The sequence below is a fragment of the Oryctolagus cuniculus genome, chromosome 3, assembly GCF_964237555.1.
Source record: "Oryctolagus cuniculus chromosome 3, mOryCun1.1, whole genome shotgun sequence".
NCBI lineage: Eukaryota > Metazoa > Chordata > Mammalia > Lagomorpha > Leporidae > Oryctolagus > Oryctolagus cuniculus.
The window spans coordinates 66,351,502-66,371,251 of NC_091434.1; the positions used below are offsets into that span (position 1 = coordinate 66,351,502).

The 19,750-nt window shown below is 43.5% G+C and overlaps 1 protein-coding gene across 11 annotated transcripts in view; it reads left to right on the forward strand.

The window, feature by feature from the left end:
• Positions 1 to 19,750, forward strand: part of CHN1 (chimerin 1) — a 259,736-nt gene that overhangs the window by 220,882 nt on the left and 19,104 nt on the right. For all 11 annotated transcript variants that reach the window (XM_051848493.2, XM_051848491.2, XM_008258770.4 and 8 more), the window contains one exon: positions 11,422 to 11,506. In XM_051848493.2, coding sequence (XP_051704453.2) covers positions 11,422 to 11,506 — 85 coding nt within the window. The remainder of the gene's footprint in view (positions 1 to 11,421; positions 11,507 to 19,750) is intronic.

Genomic DNA, 19,750 nt, shown 5'->3' on the forward strand with positions numbered 1-19,750 from the left:
CCATGAGGATGCAGGAGCCCAAGGACTTGAACCATCTTCTTCTGCTTTCCCAGGCCACAGCAGAGAGCTGGATCAGAAGTGGGGTAGCCAGGTCTCGAGCCAGCCCCTATGTAATATAACTTTAAGAGATTGGTATTTTGAAGTATTTATTCACGGTGTTGATTTTTAATTACTTGAATACCCTCTTTCATCCAAGTAATAAAGCTAATTTTCAAAATAGAAGTGGTTTAGATTATTGCATTTGGCATTTTTAAGCCTTGGCCATGATTCAGTTTGAGGTGAAGCTGTCAGAGAAGGGCAGGTGTTGTGGTGCAGTTAAGCCACCACTTAGGATGCCGACCTCCCATATCATATCAGACTACTGGTTTGACTCCCAGCTACTCCACTTCCCATCTAGCTGCCTGCCAATGCTCCTGGAAAGCAGCAAATAGTGGCTCAAGTATTTGAGTCTCCGACACCCCCATGGGAGACCAGGATGGAGTTCCTGGCTCTAGTCTTCAGCCTGGCCTAGCCCTATCATTGCCATTTGGAGAATAAACCTACAGAAGATCTCTGTGTCCCTCTTCCTTTCAAATAAATAAGTCTTGAAAGAAAAACAAAATAGGCTTCAATAATTGGTGCTTGAAATCGGAAACAGAAGCCCTTTACAAAAAAAAAAAAAACAATTTTAAAAGTAAGCTATTGGGGCCACCGCCTGCAGAGATGCTGGTTCAAATCCCGGCTGCTCCACTTCCGATCCAGCTCTCTGCTATGGCCTGAGAGAGCAATAGAAGATGTCCCATGTCCTTGGGTCCCTGCAGCCACTTGGGAGACCTGGAAAGAGCTCCTGGCTTCTGATTTCAGACAGACACAGCTCCAGCCATTGCAGCCATTTGGGGAGTGAACCAGTAGATGGAAGATCGATCGATCAGTCTCTCCCTCTGCCTCTCTGTAACTATGCCTTTCAAATAAATAAGTAAATCTTTAAAAAAAAAAAGCTATCAGAAAAAGCTTAAGAAATTTGCTTTGGATTTGCTAAAATTTGCTTTAAAAAATCCCTAACTTTTGAAATTATAGGTTTTATAACACTTCAAAGAACCCTATTTTGAAATAAAAAATGTTTTCGTTACTGATTATTATTTTTATTTTTTGACAGGCAGAGTGGACAGTGAGAGAGAGAGAGAGAGAGAAAGGTCTTCCTTTGCCGTTGGTTCACCCTCCAATGGCCGCCGCGGTCGGCGCACTGCGGCCGGCACACCGTGCTGATCCGATGGCAGGAGCCAGGAGCCAGGTGCTTTTCCTGGTCTCCCATGGGGTACAGGGCCCAAGCACCTGGGCCATCCTCCACTGCACTCCCTGGCCACAGCAGAGAGCTGGCCTGGAAGAGGGGCAACCGGGACAGAATCCGGCGCCCCAACCGGGACTAGAACCCGGTGTGCCGGCGCCACTAGGCGGAGGATTAGCCTAGTGAGCCACAGCGCCGGCCACTGATTATTATTTTCGTGTTATTCTATAATCTATACCTGATATCATGCTTAAAAAAAAGTGCATTTTCCATGTTCTGATTCCAGGTTTCAAATGGATGCTTCTACATAAAGAACCACTCTTCCAGCTTAGAACAGAACACTGAACACAACTGTGTGTGTGTGTTCTAGCATTAATATGGTTATATATGGTCCTAAGTACATTCACTTTTTGGACTGTATTGATTCAGCTATAATTCTAGAGATATTTTTCCCTCACAACTGTAGTCATGGGGTAGGGAGGGCTGAGCAGATTATAAATGGATTAGTAAAAAGTTTAAACTTTCAATAAGCAGCCTTATATTGAATTACGGTATGTATACTATTATGAATAGAAAATAATTTATCATTTTCATATTTTTATAAATCAATTAATACCTTTCTAATAATCATCATGTGAGAGCAGAACTAAATTACAGTAAGACTAGTGTTGTTACAGTCTGACCGTATTGTATTAGCTGCTTCTTGTAGTCACTTCCCATGTTTAAAAGGACATCATTTGTGGTCTGGCCAGTCAATGTCTAATAGGCTTTTAGAGTGCTCCCCTTATTTTTGAAGTTTTCTCCCTCTTGAAACATTAGGGTGCCAGTTTTCTGTCATTGTCATCCACTTCAAAATGATACTTCAGACCATATAAAGTCCTTGGAGGTTAATGTGTGCCTCACACAGACTGCCAGCTCTCCCTGCCAACATCAGCGTAGTATAGCCGGGTGCCTTCACCAGCTCTTTGCCTCCCTCACCTCTGCTGCTGCCCGATGGCTGTGTCCGCCTGCTCTCCTGGCTGCTCACCTGCTGTGAGCACTGCTGAGAGCTGTGTCAGCGAGTGCCGGGTGCATTCCTTCTGCCTTTCCTACATATCCATTCCGTCAGGACAACAGGACTAGACACAGCCAGTGTAATGTCCGTGCCAGTAGCTTAACTGTACCCAAACCTCACTGTTAATGACTTTTCCTCAATAGTTTTAAGGCAACTAGCAGTTTTGACTAGATTTAAAAACAAGAAGGTATTGCCCCCCCCCCTTTTTTTTGACAGAGTTATAGACAGTGAGAGAGAGAGAAAGGTCTTCCTTCCGTTGGTTCACTCCCCAAATGGCCGCCACGGCCCGCACTGCACCGATCCGAAGCCAGGAGCCAGGTGTCTCCTCCTGGTCTCCCATGGGGTGCAGGGCCCAAGCACTTGGGCCATCCTCCACTGCCCTCCCAGGCCACAGCAGAGACCTGGACTGGAAGAGGAGCAACCGGGACTAGAACCCGGTGCCCATATGGGATGCCGGTGCCACAGGCGGAGGATTAACCAAGTGAGCCACGGCACCGGCCCAAGAATGTATTGCCTTAACACAAGAGCTACCCCTATTTTAAGTTGCCCTCCCTGCCTTTTGAACTCCTCTGTGGTTTAATGTATTTACTGCAAATGATGCACAGCCAGTGCTGTACATTCTCTTTTCATGCTATAATACCTTGAATCAAAATACTGAAGGGGCCAGGGTTGTGGTGCAGTGTGTGAAGCCAGGCCTTGTGACACCGTATACCATATAGGAGTACCAGTTTGAGTCCCAGCTTCTGATTCGGATCCAGCTTCCTACTAATGTGCCTGGGAAGACAGCAGAGGATAGCCCCAGGCCTTGAGAGGATAGCCCCAGTCCAAGCTGTTGTGACCATTTGGGGAGTAAAACAGTGGATGGAAGGTAACTCTGTGTGTGTGTGTCTTTCAAATAAATCAATCTTTTAAAAAATACTTTTAACTGAAATGGTAAAACTACAGCTAAAATTCTATGTCATATGAACCAGAGTGCTTAAAACTATCTTGGTAAGACTAACATTGGCCACTTAAAAGAGTACATTCTGGTTGCCCTAAAGATAAAACAGCATGTGGGGAGCTGGGCTGGGGGGTGTTCTTGCCCAGCTGTCTGCCTACCTACATTGCTTTTGTTTTGATTGTGATCATCTGTTCTCTCCATCACCCAGTACCATGCTGGAAAGCTGACTCAGAGCCTCCCAAATGAAAAATTGCCACTGAAATGTCACTGTCACCTTCCCAAGCAAAAATTTCCTCTAATGTTCTTATTGCCTCCAACATGGCCTCCATTTGAAGCAGGCTTTGCAGGCATGCTCCTTAGCTGTTGGCATTCAAGCTTGTTTCCAAAGGTTGTATGTTTTGGCTTGGAGGGATAATGAAGATAATGCTGAATTTTTCTTTATCTTCCCATAACATGTATTTCTCTTTAGTTGCTTGTTATTGGCATTCAAGCTAGAGATGTGAATGCTTAAAACATGATGAGAAGTGGGGGTGTTAATTTTTTTTAAAGATTTTATTCTATTTGAGAGTTATAGACAGTGAGAGGGAGAGACAGAGAGAGGTCTTCCTTCCATTAGTTCACTCCCCAAATGGCCACGACAGCCAGAACTGCGCCGATCCAAATCCAGGAGCCAGGCATTTTCTCCCAGTCTCCCACGTGGGTGCAGGGGCCCAAGGACTTGGGCCATCTTCTACTGCCTTCCCAGGCCACAGCAGAGAGCTGGACTGGAAGTGGAGCAGCCGGGACTCAAACTGGCGCCGCAGATAGAAGATCAACCTACTGCGCCATGGCGCCAGCCCCAAGGGGGTGTTAATTTTCTTATGTAAGCCAGGATTTTAATCATGTAACAGCAAGCCCAAACTGCCTTCAGTTTTTACCTAGGTCAGTGCCAGGAGATACTTGACACACAGCCTATGCCACATGGGTCCCTCAGTAGCCCAGTGGCCTCCAAACCAACTTTTTCATCCTAGTTTTAACCAGTACCTTCACTGACAAGATTCTTGGGGTCCATCAGATAATCCAGTCTTTCATCTCTTTCAACAAAGTGATTAACTTTGAAAGAATTGTTCACACGTGAAAAGCAGCACCAGATGCCATGGTAATAAAGTTGTCTTTTTCCAGTTGCCAAAGAGGCCTTTAAAATTTGTTGACTATGCCCCTTGTTCATTAAGGCGCGATTCATGCCATGTACTGTGTCACTTTGTCAAGACAGACCAAAAGCTTAGGAGGTGGCATAGAATAAATGTCTGTGGCCCTCCTATAAGGTTGCTTTTCTTGGGACATCCTTGACTTTACTAATAATGTTCTAGGCTAAAAACCGATGGCTCCTTTGAATGGTCTTACCACAACACACTCCCCAAAAGAATCCTTTTTTGTAAACTGATCAAATGGTGTGTTTGAATAGCTTTCAGGGGAAAATGGTGCTTCTTATAAAGGAATTGGTCACTCTCCCACTTTACAAACCTAGTGCATGTCTTTGAGGTCATGGAGTGAATATGAACAGCAGAAGGCCGCTTCAGCTTATAAGAAGCAGTAACTAACAACAGAATGCATGTAATAAAGATGCTCCTAGCATCTCATTTATCACAAGCCCACTGCCCACCAGCCTCAATGATGAGAAACACAGATTAGAAGACAGAGTTGTTTCATTTTCAAAAAAGGCCTTCTAGAGTTAGATGACAAACACATTTTCTTGCCATATATTTGGTGCTGGCAAAAATCTGTCATCCTATTTCACAGTTCACATGGGGCAGGCGCTTAACCTAATGGTTAAGGTACCCACCTTCCATATCGGAGTGCCTGCATTTGATACCTGGCTCTGGCCCCAGATTCCAGCTTCCTGCCAGTGCAGACCATGGGAGGCAGCAGTGATGGCTCAAGCAATGTACCTCTGGCACCCACATGGGAGACTCAGCCTCCTGGCCCAACCCAGTCCTGACCTTTGTGGCTTCTGGAGAGTCAACTAGCACCTGGGACTCACCCTCTCTGCCTCTTAAGTAAGTTAATTTCTTTAATTAGTGATTAGAAAATGGAGAAACGAGTGAGGAAGCAAGAGAAAGAGGTGACAGAATAAGAGAAAAACAAAACAAACTTAAGAACACATAAAAATTCAGGGTTAGAATAAAAATCACATTTTTTTAAATGACACATGAAAGTTTCACATGATGAGTGTGTTAGCTGTGTTTGTTGTAAATGACACCAGTAGTTCTATTTCCCTGAATGCTGGCCAGTTGAAGATTTTTAGTGTCCACTGTGTATTTCAGGACACTATTGCATTTCAGGCAAAAGCGACTCTCAGATGTGGGCCCAAGCCCCTGTACCTCTGGTGAACCCTTCCAAACCCACTTTCTCCCATACCCTACCTACTTCTTTCTTAGCATCCATAAGCAGAAAGACTCCCCAAGCTGCAACTTTTGATCTTTCAGTTATTATATTTTGAATGCCCATTTCTTTCATTAAATGTTTCTAACTGAATCATTTTCAAGATAGATAATTCAAAAATAACCATATCTGACAACAAAAGTTTCAGCAGACATCAGTGCCCATAGAGTTGTCTGCAGGAAGTTCGTAACCACCTTTATGCCTTTGACTTCTGTGAGATCAACATTTAGGTTCCACGTATGCATGAGATCGCATAGTACTTGTCTTTCTTTGCATGGCTGATTACTCACACATCTACAGTCTGGTCATTGACAGCGGTGCTAAGAACACTCATTGGAGGAAGGACAGTTTTCAGGAAGTGGTGCTACAGAGCTAAAGGAAGAAATAGAAGTAAAAAAGAAACAACTCCAAAATTTAGAAGATGCTTGTGATGACATCATGCTTGCAGAGGATGACTGCTCGATGATTCCTTATCAGATTGGTGACATTTTCATCAGCCACTCGCAAGAAGAAACACAGGAAATATTAGAAGAGGCAAAGAAAAATTTGCAAGAAGAAATTGACGCCTTAGAATCCAGAGTGGAATCAATTCAACGAGTGTTAGCAGATTTGAAAGTTCAGTTATATGCAAAATTTGGGAGCAACATAAACCTTGAAGCTGATGAAAGTTAAACATTTTATAAAATTTTTAAATTTGTTTAATAAACTTGAATATTGTTTAAAAAAATAAGTGGTGCTGGAAAAAATAGATAGCCACATAGAATGAAACTAGACCCTTATCTCTCACCATGTACAAAAGTCAACTCAAAATGTTACTTAAATGTAAGACCTGAAACTTTGAAGCTAGAAGAAAACTTAAGGGAAGTGTTTCAGGACATTGAAATGGGCAACAATTTTTGAGATCAGACCCCAAAAGCATAGCGAACAAAAGTAAAAGTAGACAATTGTGATTTCATCAAATTAAGAGCTACTGTACAGCAAAGAAAACAAGCAACAGAATGAAAAGATAACCTACTGAATGAGAGAAAATATTTGTAAGCAGTGCATCTGACAAGGGATTAATAACCAGAATATAAACAAAACTCAACTAAATAGCTACAAACAAAAATCCAGTTAAAAAGTAGACAGTGAATCTACGCGGACATTTCTCAAAGGAAGACATAAAAGTGACCAACAGGTGCATAAAAATGCTCAGTGTCACTAATCAACAGGGAAATGCAAATCAAAACCACAAGGACATACCGCCTCAGTCCAGTTAGATTAGCTGTTAACAAAAAGGCAAAAGAGAAGTACTTGGCAAGGCTGTGGAGAAAAGGGAACTCTCGTACACTTTTGGTGGGAATGTTAGCTCAGCCATTTTGAGAACCAATATGGCGGTTTCTCACAGAACTAAACACACAGCTATCTTGTGACCCAGCAACCCCACTATTAGGTATCTATCCAAGGGAAATGAAATCAGCATGTCAGAGACACATCTGCACTTCCGTGTTTATTGCAGTATTATTCACAATACCCAGGAAATGGAAACAACCACAGGGTCTGTCTAGTTAGGAATAGATGAGGAAACTGTGGGACATATATACAGAATACTACTCAGCCATAAGGGGGAGGGAATTTTTTCTACCATGGCTGGAATTGGAGGTCATTATGTTAAGTGAACTCCCTTAGCTTTCCCACCTCCAGACGCTGACCTGCAGTGATTCTTTTGGATGTCCCACCATTCCTGCACAGCCATCCTCTCTGCCCCGACTCCAGGAGAGTAAAAGTGAAAGTCTTTCAGAGCCAGTCACTGTGCCCTGGGTCCCATCTCCATTCAACCCCTCAGGAGTCAAGTTCCATTGGTGGCCCATTTTTCCCTGATTTTTCAACCAGCTCTCCCCAGCTCACCTTCAAACCAGTGCCTCTGCTTTTATACTTTCAAGGGCACCCTCCACAGTCACCAGGCCCCGAGGAACCCCAACATCCCTGGCTTCTTCCCCTAGGATTCAGTTAAGTTCCGAGCCCTGTTGATTGTGGGTCCTAAGTAACTATAGTCTGTCTCTTTCATCACCACCACCTAAGTTCAGATCCACATTTCCCTCCTTCCTGGATGGCTGCCACAGCATCCAGCCTACCTGTTTCATTTGGCTCTAGCCTTGCCCCTTGAAATGGGTCACTCTCCCTAAAACTCTGGAGTAGCCCTGCATTGTTCATGGGCAAGGTATCAATCAGCAGGCATGGAACAGGCCCTGGCTGCCTCGCTAGTCTCCTGCCATACAGTCGTTTCTTCCGCTGGTGAAACAGAACTTTCCTGCAGTTCTGCAAGTACACACCATTCCTCTCATGCCTTGTGCCTTTGATTTTCCTAAACGCACCCTGCGCCAGTGTGCACCTGCACACACACACACTCCCTTTCTCTCTCCCTCTCTGCCTCACAGGCCTGATCCGCTGAGCTGGCTAAAACCTCCTCAGCACACTGGTTCCATCTTAGGCCTGAGCAGTGCCCTGTCCCCACCTCCACTTCCCTCACCCTTTGCACACTTTCATCAGATCATTTTTCTTGCTGTGCTTGTAGGAGAAACTGCATGAATTTTTTGAGTTATATCTTTGTATCATCACTAATAAATGTGAATGAATAAAAATGATTGAATAAAGTCACAATGTTTTGATGCCTTCTAGGGGAATAAGACAGACAAAAGGCCTACAGTAAGCAACATTTTACAAATACAGCACAGAATCATGAAGCCAAAGCTCATAGAACCAAGGGAACTTAAGTATGATTTTTAGATGCAAAAATTCTAAAAGGAATCCAGGTAAACCTTGTTTCAAATATGGAATTTTATAGTAAGCTTCTAGTGCTGCAAAGCCTTTTTCTAGAAGTTTCCAGGAAAGCTACATAGTACACTACCTTCTAAATGATTTTAAAATTTATTTGAAAGAGTTAGGTGGAGAGAGAGGGAGAGAGATGGAGGGATGGAAGGAGTATTCCCTCTGTTGGTTTACCCCCCAAATGGCTGCAACCGCCAGAGCTGGGCCAATCCAAAGCCAAGAGCTTCTTTGGGTCTCCCACATTGGTGCAGGGGCTCAAGGACTTGGGCCATCCTCCACCACTTTCCCAGGCCATAGCAGAGAGCTGGATTGGAAGTGGAGCAGCTGGGACTAAAACAGGTGCCCATATGGGATGCCAACACTGCAGGCTGCATGCCAGGGCTTTAGCCTACTGTACCACAGTGCCGGCCCTCTAAGTGATTTTTAAGATTCATTTATTTGAAAGGCAGAGTTAAAGAGAGAAGAAGAGACAGAGATCTTCCAGCCACCATTTTACTCCCCAGATGGCTGCAACAGCCAGAACTGGGCTAGGCCAAAGCCAGGAGGAGCTTCATGCTGGTCTCCCACATGGGCAGCAGTGGTCCAAGCACTTGGGCCATCTTTCACTGCTTTCCCAGGTGCATCAGCAGGGAACTGGATCAGAAGTGGAGCAGCTGGGACTCAAATCAGTACTCACATAGGATCCTGGCATCACAGGCAGCAGTTTAGCCTGCTGTACCACATGCCAGCACCTCTAGGGGCTGGTATTATGCACTGCAATACCGGTGAGTAATGAGCTCCTAGCCTGGGAAAGCAGAAGATGGCCAGAGTACTTGGGCTCCTGCCACCCATGTGGGAGATCTAGGTGGGATTTCAGGCTCCTGACTTCCACCTGGCCCCACCATGGCCATTAGGGAAGTGAACCAGTGGATGGAAGATCTCTGGGTCTGGCTCATTCTAACTCTGCCTCTCAAAAATAATCTTTAAAAATAAACAATAAAAATAAAACATCTCAGGATAGCTTAGGATGCCTTTAACTTTAAAAAGGTGCCCATGTAATTTCCTAACAGTTGTTTTCTGAGCTCCATGTATCTTTTAATTGTAACGTGGGACTTGCTCTGACAGTTAAAACCCTTTCTTCAGCGTCTGTCTTACTAGTAAACACCTTCGTCACTGTGGCTCTCAGGAAGGCGAGAGAGAGCATTAGTTCTCTGCTGACATCTAGAACTCAATACTTTGTCAAAAATCTTTCCGAGTTATAAACAAAACACCATCCACTCTGGTTTTGCTCTCCTAATGCAACTTTCAGACATTCCATCAGAAGATAATTGGCCATGCTATTTCACTAGTTCCCCTCAAAGTGAGATTGCTTGTTTTATCCATTTTTTTAAAAAAGATGTATTTGATAGGCAGAGTTAGAGAGAGGGAGAAGCAGAGAAAACCGTCTTCCATCGATTGGTTTATTCCCCAAATGGCTGTCTCTGAGGAACATTGACGGACACAGGGACATCACAGAGTATCTGGCTTGATCCTGGGCTCTGCCTGAGCAACTCCAGGAAACGCTTTCAGTTTACAGGCTGTGAACATCACTAACGATCCAGAAGCAGCTGTGTCTGCATTCCTGACCTTTTTCCGTGAAGGACATAGGTGGGATTATGGCTTCCTTTTCAAAAATGAATGTGAAGTTTACTCAGGCTCACTTGGCAGCAACAAGCCCCCCAGCGGATACCTACTGGGAATGAGCTCCGGGTCATCCATTCTAAGACTATTCCAGAATATCTTTAATTGGATATTTGGCCAATAGTATTTTTAATTCTGATATACCATGTATTTCAGTGACTCTAATGTGTACATTTTACCTTTTAATATCTCTGAAACTGGATTTTATCTTGGAATCAATGGCTTGTCTAAGTTGACATGATTGTTCAGAATGGAATAAGTAATGGTATGCCTTAAGTTTGGAGCATGTGTATCTTAAAATCATTTTTCTTTCAAAGGTTTAGTCAATACATTAATATAATGATTGTAAAAATGACAGTCTTAACTGACTTTCATTATTTGCATAGCAATTTTGGCAGATTTTTATGTTGGAATTAAATATTTTGTGATTTTTATTCTTACTGTTTTCTGCAGAAGGAAATGATATATGTGTGTGAAATTATCTTAAGTGGATCTAACTTGTTACAGATTAATTCCTTTTACCTCTCCTTTTTATTTCTCTAGTGCATTTTCATACAGATATATTCAGAGTTGTTCTGTTTTTAATGTTTGAGGTTTGGATTCATTTGCTTCTCTTGTCCCCAATTTTTTTTTATCCAAGTTAATCTAGAATGCCTTCTTTAAAAAAAAAAAAATCATTTATTTGAAGGGGAGAATGACAAAGAGTTCTTTCCATGGGTTCACTCCCTAAATGGCTACAACAACCAGGGCTGCGCCATGAAGCCAGGAACTCCATCCATGTCCCCATGGTTGGTGGGTACCCAAGTACTTTCTCAAGGACATTAGCAGGGAGTGGGATCAGAAGCAGAGTAGCCAAGACTCGAACTGGGGTTCTGATATGAGATGTCAGCATTGCAGGCAGCAGCTTCACTTGCTGCCCCGAAACTCTGGCTTCAGTATCTTCTCATTTTTATGCTTAAAGACCTATAGGTATCTTGGGGCCAGCATTATGGCACATTATGGGTTAAGTTGCCACTTACAATGCCAGCATCCCACATCAGAGTGCTAGTTCAAGTCCAATTCAGTTCCTGATAATGCTGCTGGGAAAAAAAGCAAATCAGACCCTGAAAAAACTTTAACTGCTTGTCAATTTCACTCAACTGGAGTTGATCTAAATGTTGCCATATTTCATTTTCATTACTAACTGGCTTATACAAGTATACTAGACCTTTGAGATGAAACGTCTTCATCCATTGGTTTCCCCTCTTCCTCACCTTGCCACCATTCTTTTTTTAGGTCCATACATTCCGAGGGCCACACTGGTGTGAATACTGTGCCAATTTCATGTGGGGTCTCATTGCTCAGGGAGTGAAATGTGCAGGTAAGAGCACTTTCTGCATCCGTTGATGGAGTCTGTTATAAAGTTAGGAGCAGGGTACACAGAGATTGGTTATGATGCACATATAATAGGCAGGATCCTAGTTTGGTCTTACGCACACACATTACACTGGATTGTCAGGCAGCTGCTTTGGAATATATTACCTGCCTATAACCTTCTTGCATTTGATGGGCAGCAAACTAGGGAACTGGTCTTTAGTCTACTAAAGAGAGAAATCAGCCTTTTGCAAAAAGTCTGATAAAGAGATATGAAAGTTAAGCAATTATATTCAATAGTTGCCTTTAATGTTGCAGTAACTAAATTTATAAGAATTTTTTTTTTACAAAAGCAGTTTACAGGGCCCTATGATTGTTGCCTAGGAAACTGAATTTTAAAGGCAACTTGTCAAACTGAATTGTTCTCACTAAATTTTTGTGGAATGAAATTGAAGCTTTAAAAATTCTGTGAGTTTATCTTCAAACATGGTTACCAACTTCCAAAAAAACACCTACTCACTAATATTTTCTTTGTGACATTTTGAAATCTTGACTATCAAATCCTTTCTGTAAAATGTAATCATGGTATTTTAGGCTTAAATTCAGAAATGTTAAGACTACACATAAGGAAATACCCAACTCAAGGACTTACTAAAATACTTTGTGAAATAAAGTAATTATTCATGTTGTTTGAAATTCGTTTCTGCATTGAATACTGGCCACTTACCAAGTGCTATAAATTCTGTCATAGCCTTAAAAATAATCATCTGAATTCTAAATGTATAGTTCATAAGTGTCTTTCTTGCTATTTAATTCATAAAGTGAAAAAAGTCATCTTCCCTGTCTTTAGCATGCAGCCTTAGACTAAAAAAAGTACACTAAGTATTTCAAAATGGTACCTGTGTTAACTGTCAGATTTATCACTGATAGACCCTCATTTCTCTTGTGGCATGATTTTTAAGTGGAATATTTGTTGTCTATTATGTGTAGCACTCTCTCCAGTCCGATTTGTCTTGTTTCTAATTTGCATTTTCTTGGAAGCTGCAATATGCATTACTTCCGAATGTTCCCAGTCTCTGCTCTCAGTTATTCCCTCAGCATCACTCAAGTGCGGTACGGTGCCAGGCGTGTGTCACCACCAGGCCATGCCACAGGGAGGAGTGGGGTGAGAACTCCACAAGCAGAGACTTGGAACTGTGCAGAGTTGTCATCTAGGAGAGTCTCAGCTCAGAGTCCAATCCAGCAGAACCTCGCTGAAGTAGGAACCCCTGGCTTTGCAAAGGCAAATAGAGAACGGTTTCCAAGGCACAGATCGCCTGCTCTTGGAATGAGGGTCTTGAATCAACTGGATTTGCCTTTCTGAGAAAGCCTGGGCCAGCTTCTTCCTCATTTTAGGACTGTCACGAACATAAGCTTTTCTTTTGCAAGAGTAGTGATGTGTATCATTTATGTTTTTAAAAAGTGAAGGCCATCTTAGTAAGAATTCTGAGTCAGCTATTAGCAGAGAATACTTGAGAATAATCTTTGGTAATATTACATGTGGCAATCCCAAATCACGTTTGAAGGAAATGTTTTGGGACATTTATTACCGTAATAGTGTGAGGGGAAAAAAGGAGAAAGGAAGTGATTCAGCCCCATCCTCACAGCTGCCCACATTAATAGCCTCTACCTCTTACTGAGAGTGAAGGTTGGGAATTGAAAGAAAAGCCTTGAGGAGATTTTCTTTGTGTATTTTAGCTTGTCCTTAAAAGCATTATGTTCTATGCGACTTGAACCAGATTAATGTATAATAAAAGCACAAGTTCAAATTAGTTCTGTTTTCTATGACAGCTAATTAAATTTGGGTTGACAGTGAGATTCTTAGGTGTAAAGGGACTCAGGCTCATGTGGCTTTTGAGCCATCTACTCTATCTAAAACAGAATGGACAGAATTAAGAATTTAAGGAAAGTACCTGTTCACTGTGGAGGGCTGAGTAGTGTCCCAAAGATACCCACTTGCCAGTCCCTGGAACCTGTGGACGTACTGCCTCTCACGATGCAAGGAACTTGGCAGGTATGATTAAATCAAGGATATTGAAACAAGGGAGGTGACCCTTGATGTTGGGGCGGACCATACGGTCACACTCACAAGGGAACTTGTAGGAGGAAGCCAGGAGGATGAAGGTCACAGAATGAGGCGGCAAGGACAGACAGAAGCAGGGGTCTGAGAGAAGATGCCATGCTGCTGGCTTTGCAGGTGGAGGAAGAGGCCACAAGCCAGGGACTGCAGGAAAGCCATTAGAAGCTGGAACAGGCAAGCGGATAAACAGATTCTCCCCCTACCCCTGACTTTGACTTCCTGCCCCCGGAACTGCAGGATCATACATGCATGTTGCGTACAGCACTGAGGTGGTCATTCCTTAGAGCAGCAGTGGGAAACCGACTCACTAGCCACTGACATCGAAGACATTTCCAAAGAAAAATGGCAGGATGACAAGAGCCTTGGGTGATTACTAACATCATAAATAAGAGTGTCAGTTGTTAAATCAACAACGGGAGTCACTGTGCACATGCTCCTCACGTAGGATCTCTGTCCTTAATGTGTTTTACTATGAGAGTTACCGATAACACTACTAGTCGAACAGTACTCTTCATCTTGTGCGGTTGGGTGGGTGCAGTCTGTTCAAATCTTTGCTTAGTATATACTAAGTTGATCTTCTGTATATAAACATAATTGAAAATGAAACCTGACGAAGAGTGGGATGGGAGAGGGAGTGGGAGATGGGAGGGCTGCGGGAGGGAGGGAGGTTGGGGGGGAAGCCACAACAATGCAAAAGTTGCACTTTGTAAATTCACATTTATTAAATTACAAAAAAAAACTTAAAGAAAAATGGCAGGCTCACTGCCTATCAGAAACAGATGGATTTACCTCATTTAGATCTCTAACACGGTTTGCTTAGCTCTGGCTTCTTTTTTGAAAAATTCACCAAGGCAGAAGAGAGCATCTCAGGAATTTTTTTAAGCAGTATTTGCTAAAAGCAGCAATTTTTTATCCCACCCACTCAGCCCCCCCTCCTTTTAAAAACATCTGTGAAAGTATTACATGGGCTCCCAACCACAAAGTTGGCAGAGTTGCTGTAGGACTCAGACTTGATAAAATAACAGATAAGCTGTCCGATGGGGCGTGCACAGCACAGACAACATGGACAGCTAAGAGGGTAGCAGGGACAGCCATGAGAACGAAGGGCTTTATCAAAGCTCAGCAAGAACAGGTGACAGAGGAGACGGTGAACAGTCTTGTCTACTGTGGTCTCCCCCCTTTCTCAAGCCCCTTTAAAGAGTGAAATAATGTTGCAACGGAGTAACTGCAGCCTGGGAGGGGTGCTCCTCTTGCTGAAACATTTATGACCCAAGTAGGCGGCCTGTACCAGTGAAGTTCAAAGGATGGCTGTTGTCCAGAGAGATGAGCTTCCCCAAACTTTTTCCTCTCTCTCTGAAATGTAAGCTTATAGGCTAAAGAAATATATTATGTCATCATTGAGGTTATCAAACATCCTTCTTCAAAGAAACATCATTCCATCAGCATTCCTGAATTACTTTCACTTTAGCTTTGTCGGAATATTCTAGGAAATTAAGGATAGTTACTGTTTTAAGTCAGACACTTCAACTTTTTTATTGGTTGTAAAGGTGCCTTCCTGTTTTCAGTGTTTCCTATCATTGCTGTCCCCAATCAGAATGGCAGATGTTAGTTCCCAAAATAGGGTATAATTGGCCGGCGCCGCGGCTCAATAGGCTAATCCTCCGCCTAGCGGCGCCGGCACACCGGGTTCTAGTCCCGGTTGGGGCGCCGGACTCTGTCCCGGTTGCCCCTCTTCCAGGCCAGCCCTCTGCTGTGGCCAGGGAGTACAGTGGAGGATGGCCCAGGTGCTTGGGCCCTGCACCCCATGGGAGACCAGGAAAAGCACCTGGCTCCTGGCTCCTGCCATCGGATCAGCGCGGTCAGCGCGCCGGCCGCGGCAGCCATTGGAGGGTGAACCAACGGCAAAGGAAGACCTTTCTCTCTGTCTCCCTCTCTCACTGTCCACTCTGCCTGTTAAAAAAAAAAAAAAAATAGGGTATAATTATTATTTCAAGTATACAAGTATTTAGCTTTCAGGTTGAAGAATAGAAGTAGGAGTGGTGTTTTGTTTTTGTTTTAAGATGTTAGTTATTTGAAAGAGAGAGTTACAAAGGGAGGTAGAGACAGAGAGAGAGGTCTTCCATCACTCCCTGATGGCCACACAGCTGGAGCTCAGCTGATCCACAGCCAGGAGCTTCTTCTGGGTCTCCTATGCGGGTACAGGGGCCTAAGGACTTGGGCCATCTACTGCTTTCCCAGGCCGTAGCAGAGAGCTGGATCAGAAGAGGAGCAGCCAGGACTAGAACCAGCACTTATATGGGATGCCGGCACTTCAGGCCAGGGCTTTAACCTGCTGTGCCACAGCGCCAGCCCCAATGTGTTTTGTTTTATTTACTGCCTTGATTTTACAAGTTGTAGTCATCTTTGGAAGTCAGTGAGAAACTGACGAGTTGCTTAGAAGTTCCAGGTAGCTCCTTTTAGTTGAAAGAAGTATTTTCACATACTCCAAACAAAATATTCTTAATTTTACTTAGGAAAGTAGTAACTTCTAATATGTTTTAGAACATTTGGGTGGGGGGGATGGCGCATAACTAAGAGATGTTTAAGAATATAAAACTTCTTGGGCCGGCGCCACGGCTCACTAGGCTAATCCTCCACCTAGCAGCACCGGCACAACGGGTTCTAGTCCCTGTCGGGGCGCCGGATTCTGTCCCGGTTGCCCCTCTTCCAGGCCAGCTCTCTGCTGTGGCCAGGGAGTGCAGTGGAGGATGGCCCAAGTCCTTGGGCCCTGCACCTGCATGGGAGACCAGGAGAGCACCTGGCTCCTGCCTTCAGATCAGCGCGGTGCGCCGGCTGCGGCAGCCATTGGAGGGTGAACCAATGGCAAAAGGAAGACCTTTCTCTCTCTCTCACTGTCCACTCTGCCTGTAAAAAAAAATATATAACTTCTTGGCCAGCGCTGCGGCTCACTAGGCTAATCCTCCACCTGCAGCACCGGCACCCAGGTTCTAGTCCCGGTCAGGGGACAGATTCTGTCCTGGTTGCTCCTCTTCCAGTCCAACTCTGCTGTGGCCCGGGAAGTCAGTGGAGGATAGCCCAAGTGCTTGGGCCCTGCACCTGGATGGGATACCAGGAGGAAGCACCTGGCTCCTGGCTTCGGATCGGCGCAGTGCACCGAACCAACGGAAAAGGAAGACCTTTCTCTCTGTCTCTAACTCTGCCTGTCAAAAAAAAAAAAAAAAAAGAATATAACTTCTTCTAGATAAAATATGAATACTCATAGAAAACTAATTGTCTGAAGGCCAGCATGTGACATAGTGGCACCATCTGTGATGCCAGCTCTCTGCTTATGTTACCCAGAAAAGCAGTAGATGGGCCTCTGCTACCAAGGTGAAGCTCCTGGCTTTGGCCTGGCCTGGCCCAGCCCTGGCTTTTGAGGCCATTTCTGGAGTGAACCAATACATGGAGGATCTCTTTAACTGCCTTTCAAATAAATACGTCTTTGAAAAAATAATTTGCCTTTCAAAACATATAACATAATTATGTCACCCCTTAATCCTGTCAATAGACTATAAATAATATCAGCTAATCACTTCAAAAAATACGTTTCTGTGCTTTCTAGATATATGGCATAGATGTGTTTTAGAGAAATTAAGGCCCAGAAAATGAGACTAGCCTGAAGTTAATAGTATAAGTGGAAGAATATGTTGAGAGCATAGACTAAATGTGATTTAAATTTTTCATTCTCTTTTCATATATTCTATGCTTATTAACTTGAGAAATTAGAAGGTAGGAAGTATGCTTTAATACTAACGTAAAGAGAGCCTACCAAAAGCAAGAGATGGAACAAGCGAAATCTTTTATGGACAACCCTCCCACCCCCCGCTTTACAGTGTAGAGCTTCTCTGGGAGAAACGCAGCTGTATAGGAATCATATGACTTTAATAAATAAGTACGAAAACCAAATAAAATCTCAGTGGCAAACTGAAACAGTGATACATTGCTAGTCCCTGAAGCAGCAATTTTTAGAGCACGCTCAGGGCTGGAGTACTGTACTGTGACCTTCCCAGAATAAAAATGAGGCTTTCCTGACTTTGCCCTTTGCCGTGGTCTTCTGAAGGGCTTCATGTGCACTCCTGCCAAAAATTTGACCTTTGAAATTTAGTGCTAAAACTGAGCAGATTTTTCCATAGTTCTGTCTTACTCAAATGTGAGAAAAATAATCAGTTTAGAAAATACTTCCTCTTGTAAATACCTAAACCCAGCCATGAGTTTATTTTCACCAACTCACAAGTAAATTGAGGATCCTACCATTATTTAAAATGGGAAATGACTCCAAACACTCAAAGGAAAGAAGTGATTATTAACACCATTAGAGCCATTCAGATGTTTACGCATTATATGGATGAATCAAAACATTTGTTTTGCTTTCTGTCGGATTTCCATTTAGAGTTCATACATAGGGAAAGAACATGACAAAACAATATAATGAGTAGGTTTGATTGCTGCTTTTTTAAAAACCCTACCAGATCAGTCATAGTTAGATAATGTGAGAGACTCATTTGGGTAAAATGCAACAGTGTTTTTAAAACTCAAGTGTATGTAAGTTATGAAAGTTATAATATACATTATTGAAAGACTGAAAAGAGAAAATTAATCTTCAATGACAAAAAAAGCCCTCAGGGTATACATTGTACCCCTGGTGAAAAGCAGGGTGTATGACTCAGGGAGCAGGCTGGGAATTAGCAATCCAGGATCCGGTCAGTCTCAGCCCTGCCACTTCCTGGCTAAAGAACTTGAAGGAATCATTTCACTGCTCTGTGCCACTGTGTGCATGTGTGAAATGATTGGTTGTTACCAAGAGGGCTTTCCAGCTGAGTCTGTGACCTGTGTGTACACATTTAAAGAAAGAGGCACATCATCACTGTTCCTAGATTATGAAGCTTGGCTAAATTACATACTTTTAAAACACTATGTAAGGAGTCTTCCAGTTCCAGACCAAATGTGTAAACATGCTTCACTTTATTCTTCCCGATAATTGTTAATAGAAGACCCTGGAAGAAAAACTTCAAAGTCAGAGAAGAGAAAAGCACACAGGGACCTCAGCACTAGAGGAACAGCCCAGCTGTGACATTCCTTCTGGGGTGTGTGTATGTGTGTGTTTACCTCCTGTATATCCCAGTCTGAGCACTATAGAAGGCTACAACTCCTAAAACCCAACAGGCAGACAAGAAATAATCCCCAAAAAGCCTGCTTTTCCTAGCTTAAGCCCTGAGGAAAGGGCAGCCAGCAGGATGGGAACTTTGAGCCATGCCTGCTGTGCTGCAGGTAAACACCATGAAAAAGGCCACATCCCTACCCCTTCTCAGCGGATGCTGCTAAAGCAGTCGGTGGGTGCAGCCTGTTTTTCACTCCCACCCTGCAATATCAAGCAAGGGTTTAACTCCTCTCCTGTGAATCTGTGGGCAGAGCCCATGGCTTCCAACCCTACCTTGCAGGAGAAAGTACCACCCCTCTTTGGCCAAGTCCATGGGTAGGATCCTTTTATCTCCACCCTGTGGTAGCAGCAGCACCCTCTCAGCCCAAGACTGTGAGCGGAGCCCTATTTTCATCCCTGATTTGCATTAATGAGGCAGCTGAAACTATAATCAGAACTGTTTTCCATGCTTCCCCTGCTGTTACATGCAAAACAGTGTTTCTCCCCAAGTTTGTGGACACAGCCCAGACTTCCAGCCTACCTGCAATATCTAGGCAGTAGCCATCTCCTTCCCACCCAGCACCCTGGAGAACGGGGCGAAGGGGCGGGGTTAGAGTCCTGCCATCTGGGTAATGTATGAGGCCAGCAAAATAGCACTGTGAGAGCAAAACAAAGGCTTTGTAAACTAGGTTGACATTTGAGCCACAGTCTACGAAAGTGAGCCAGGCCATGGTGTCCTAAATCTCAACAAGCTAAAATCCGAGATTTAAATAGGACCCGTAGTCTTAAAACACTCAAAATATCCAAGATACAGGTCAGAATTACTCATACCAAACCAGGAAAATCTCAAATGGAAAAAGGCAGCTGACAAACATCAAGATGATACAGATGTTGGAATTACCAGACGAGAAAAACAATACCATATAAAAATATTCCAGCAAGCTAATGTGAACACA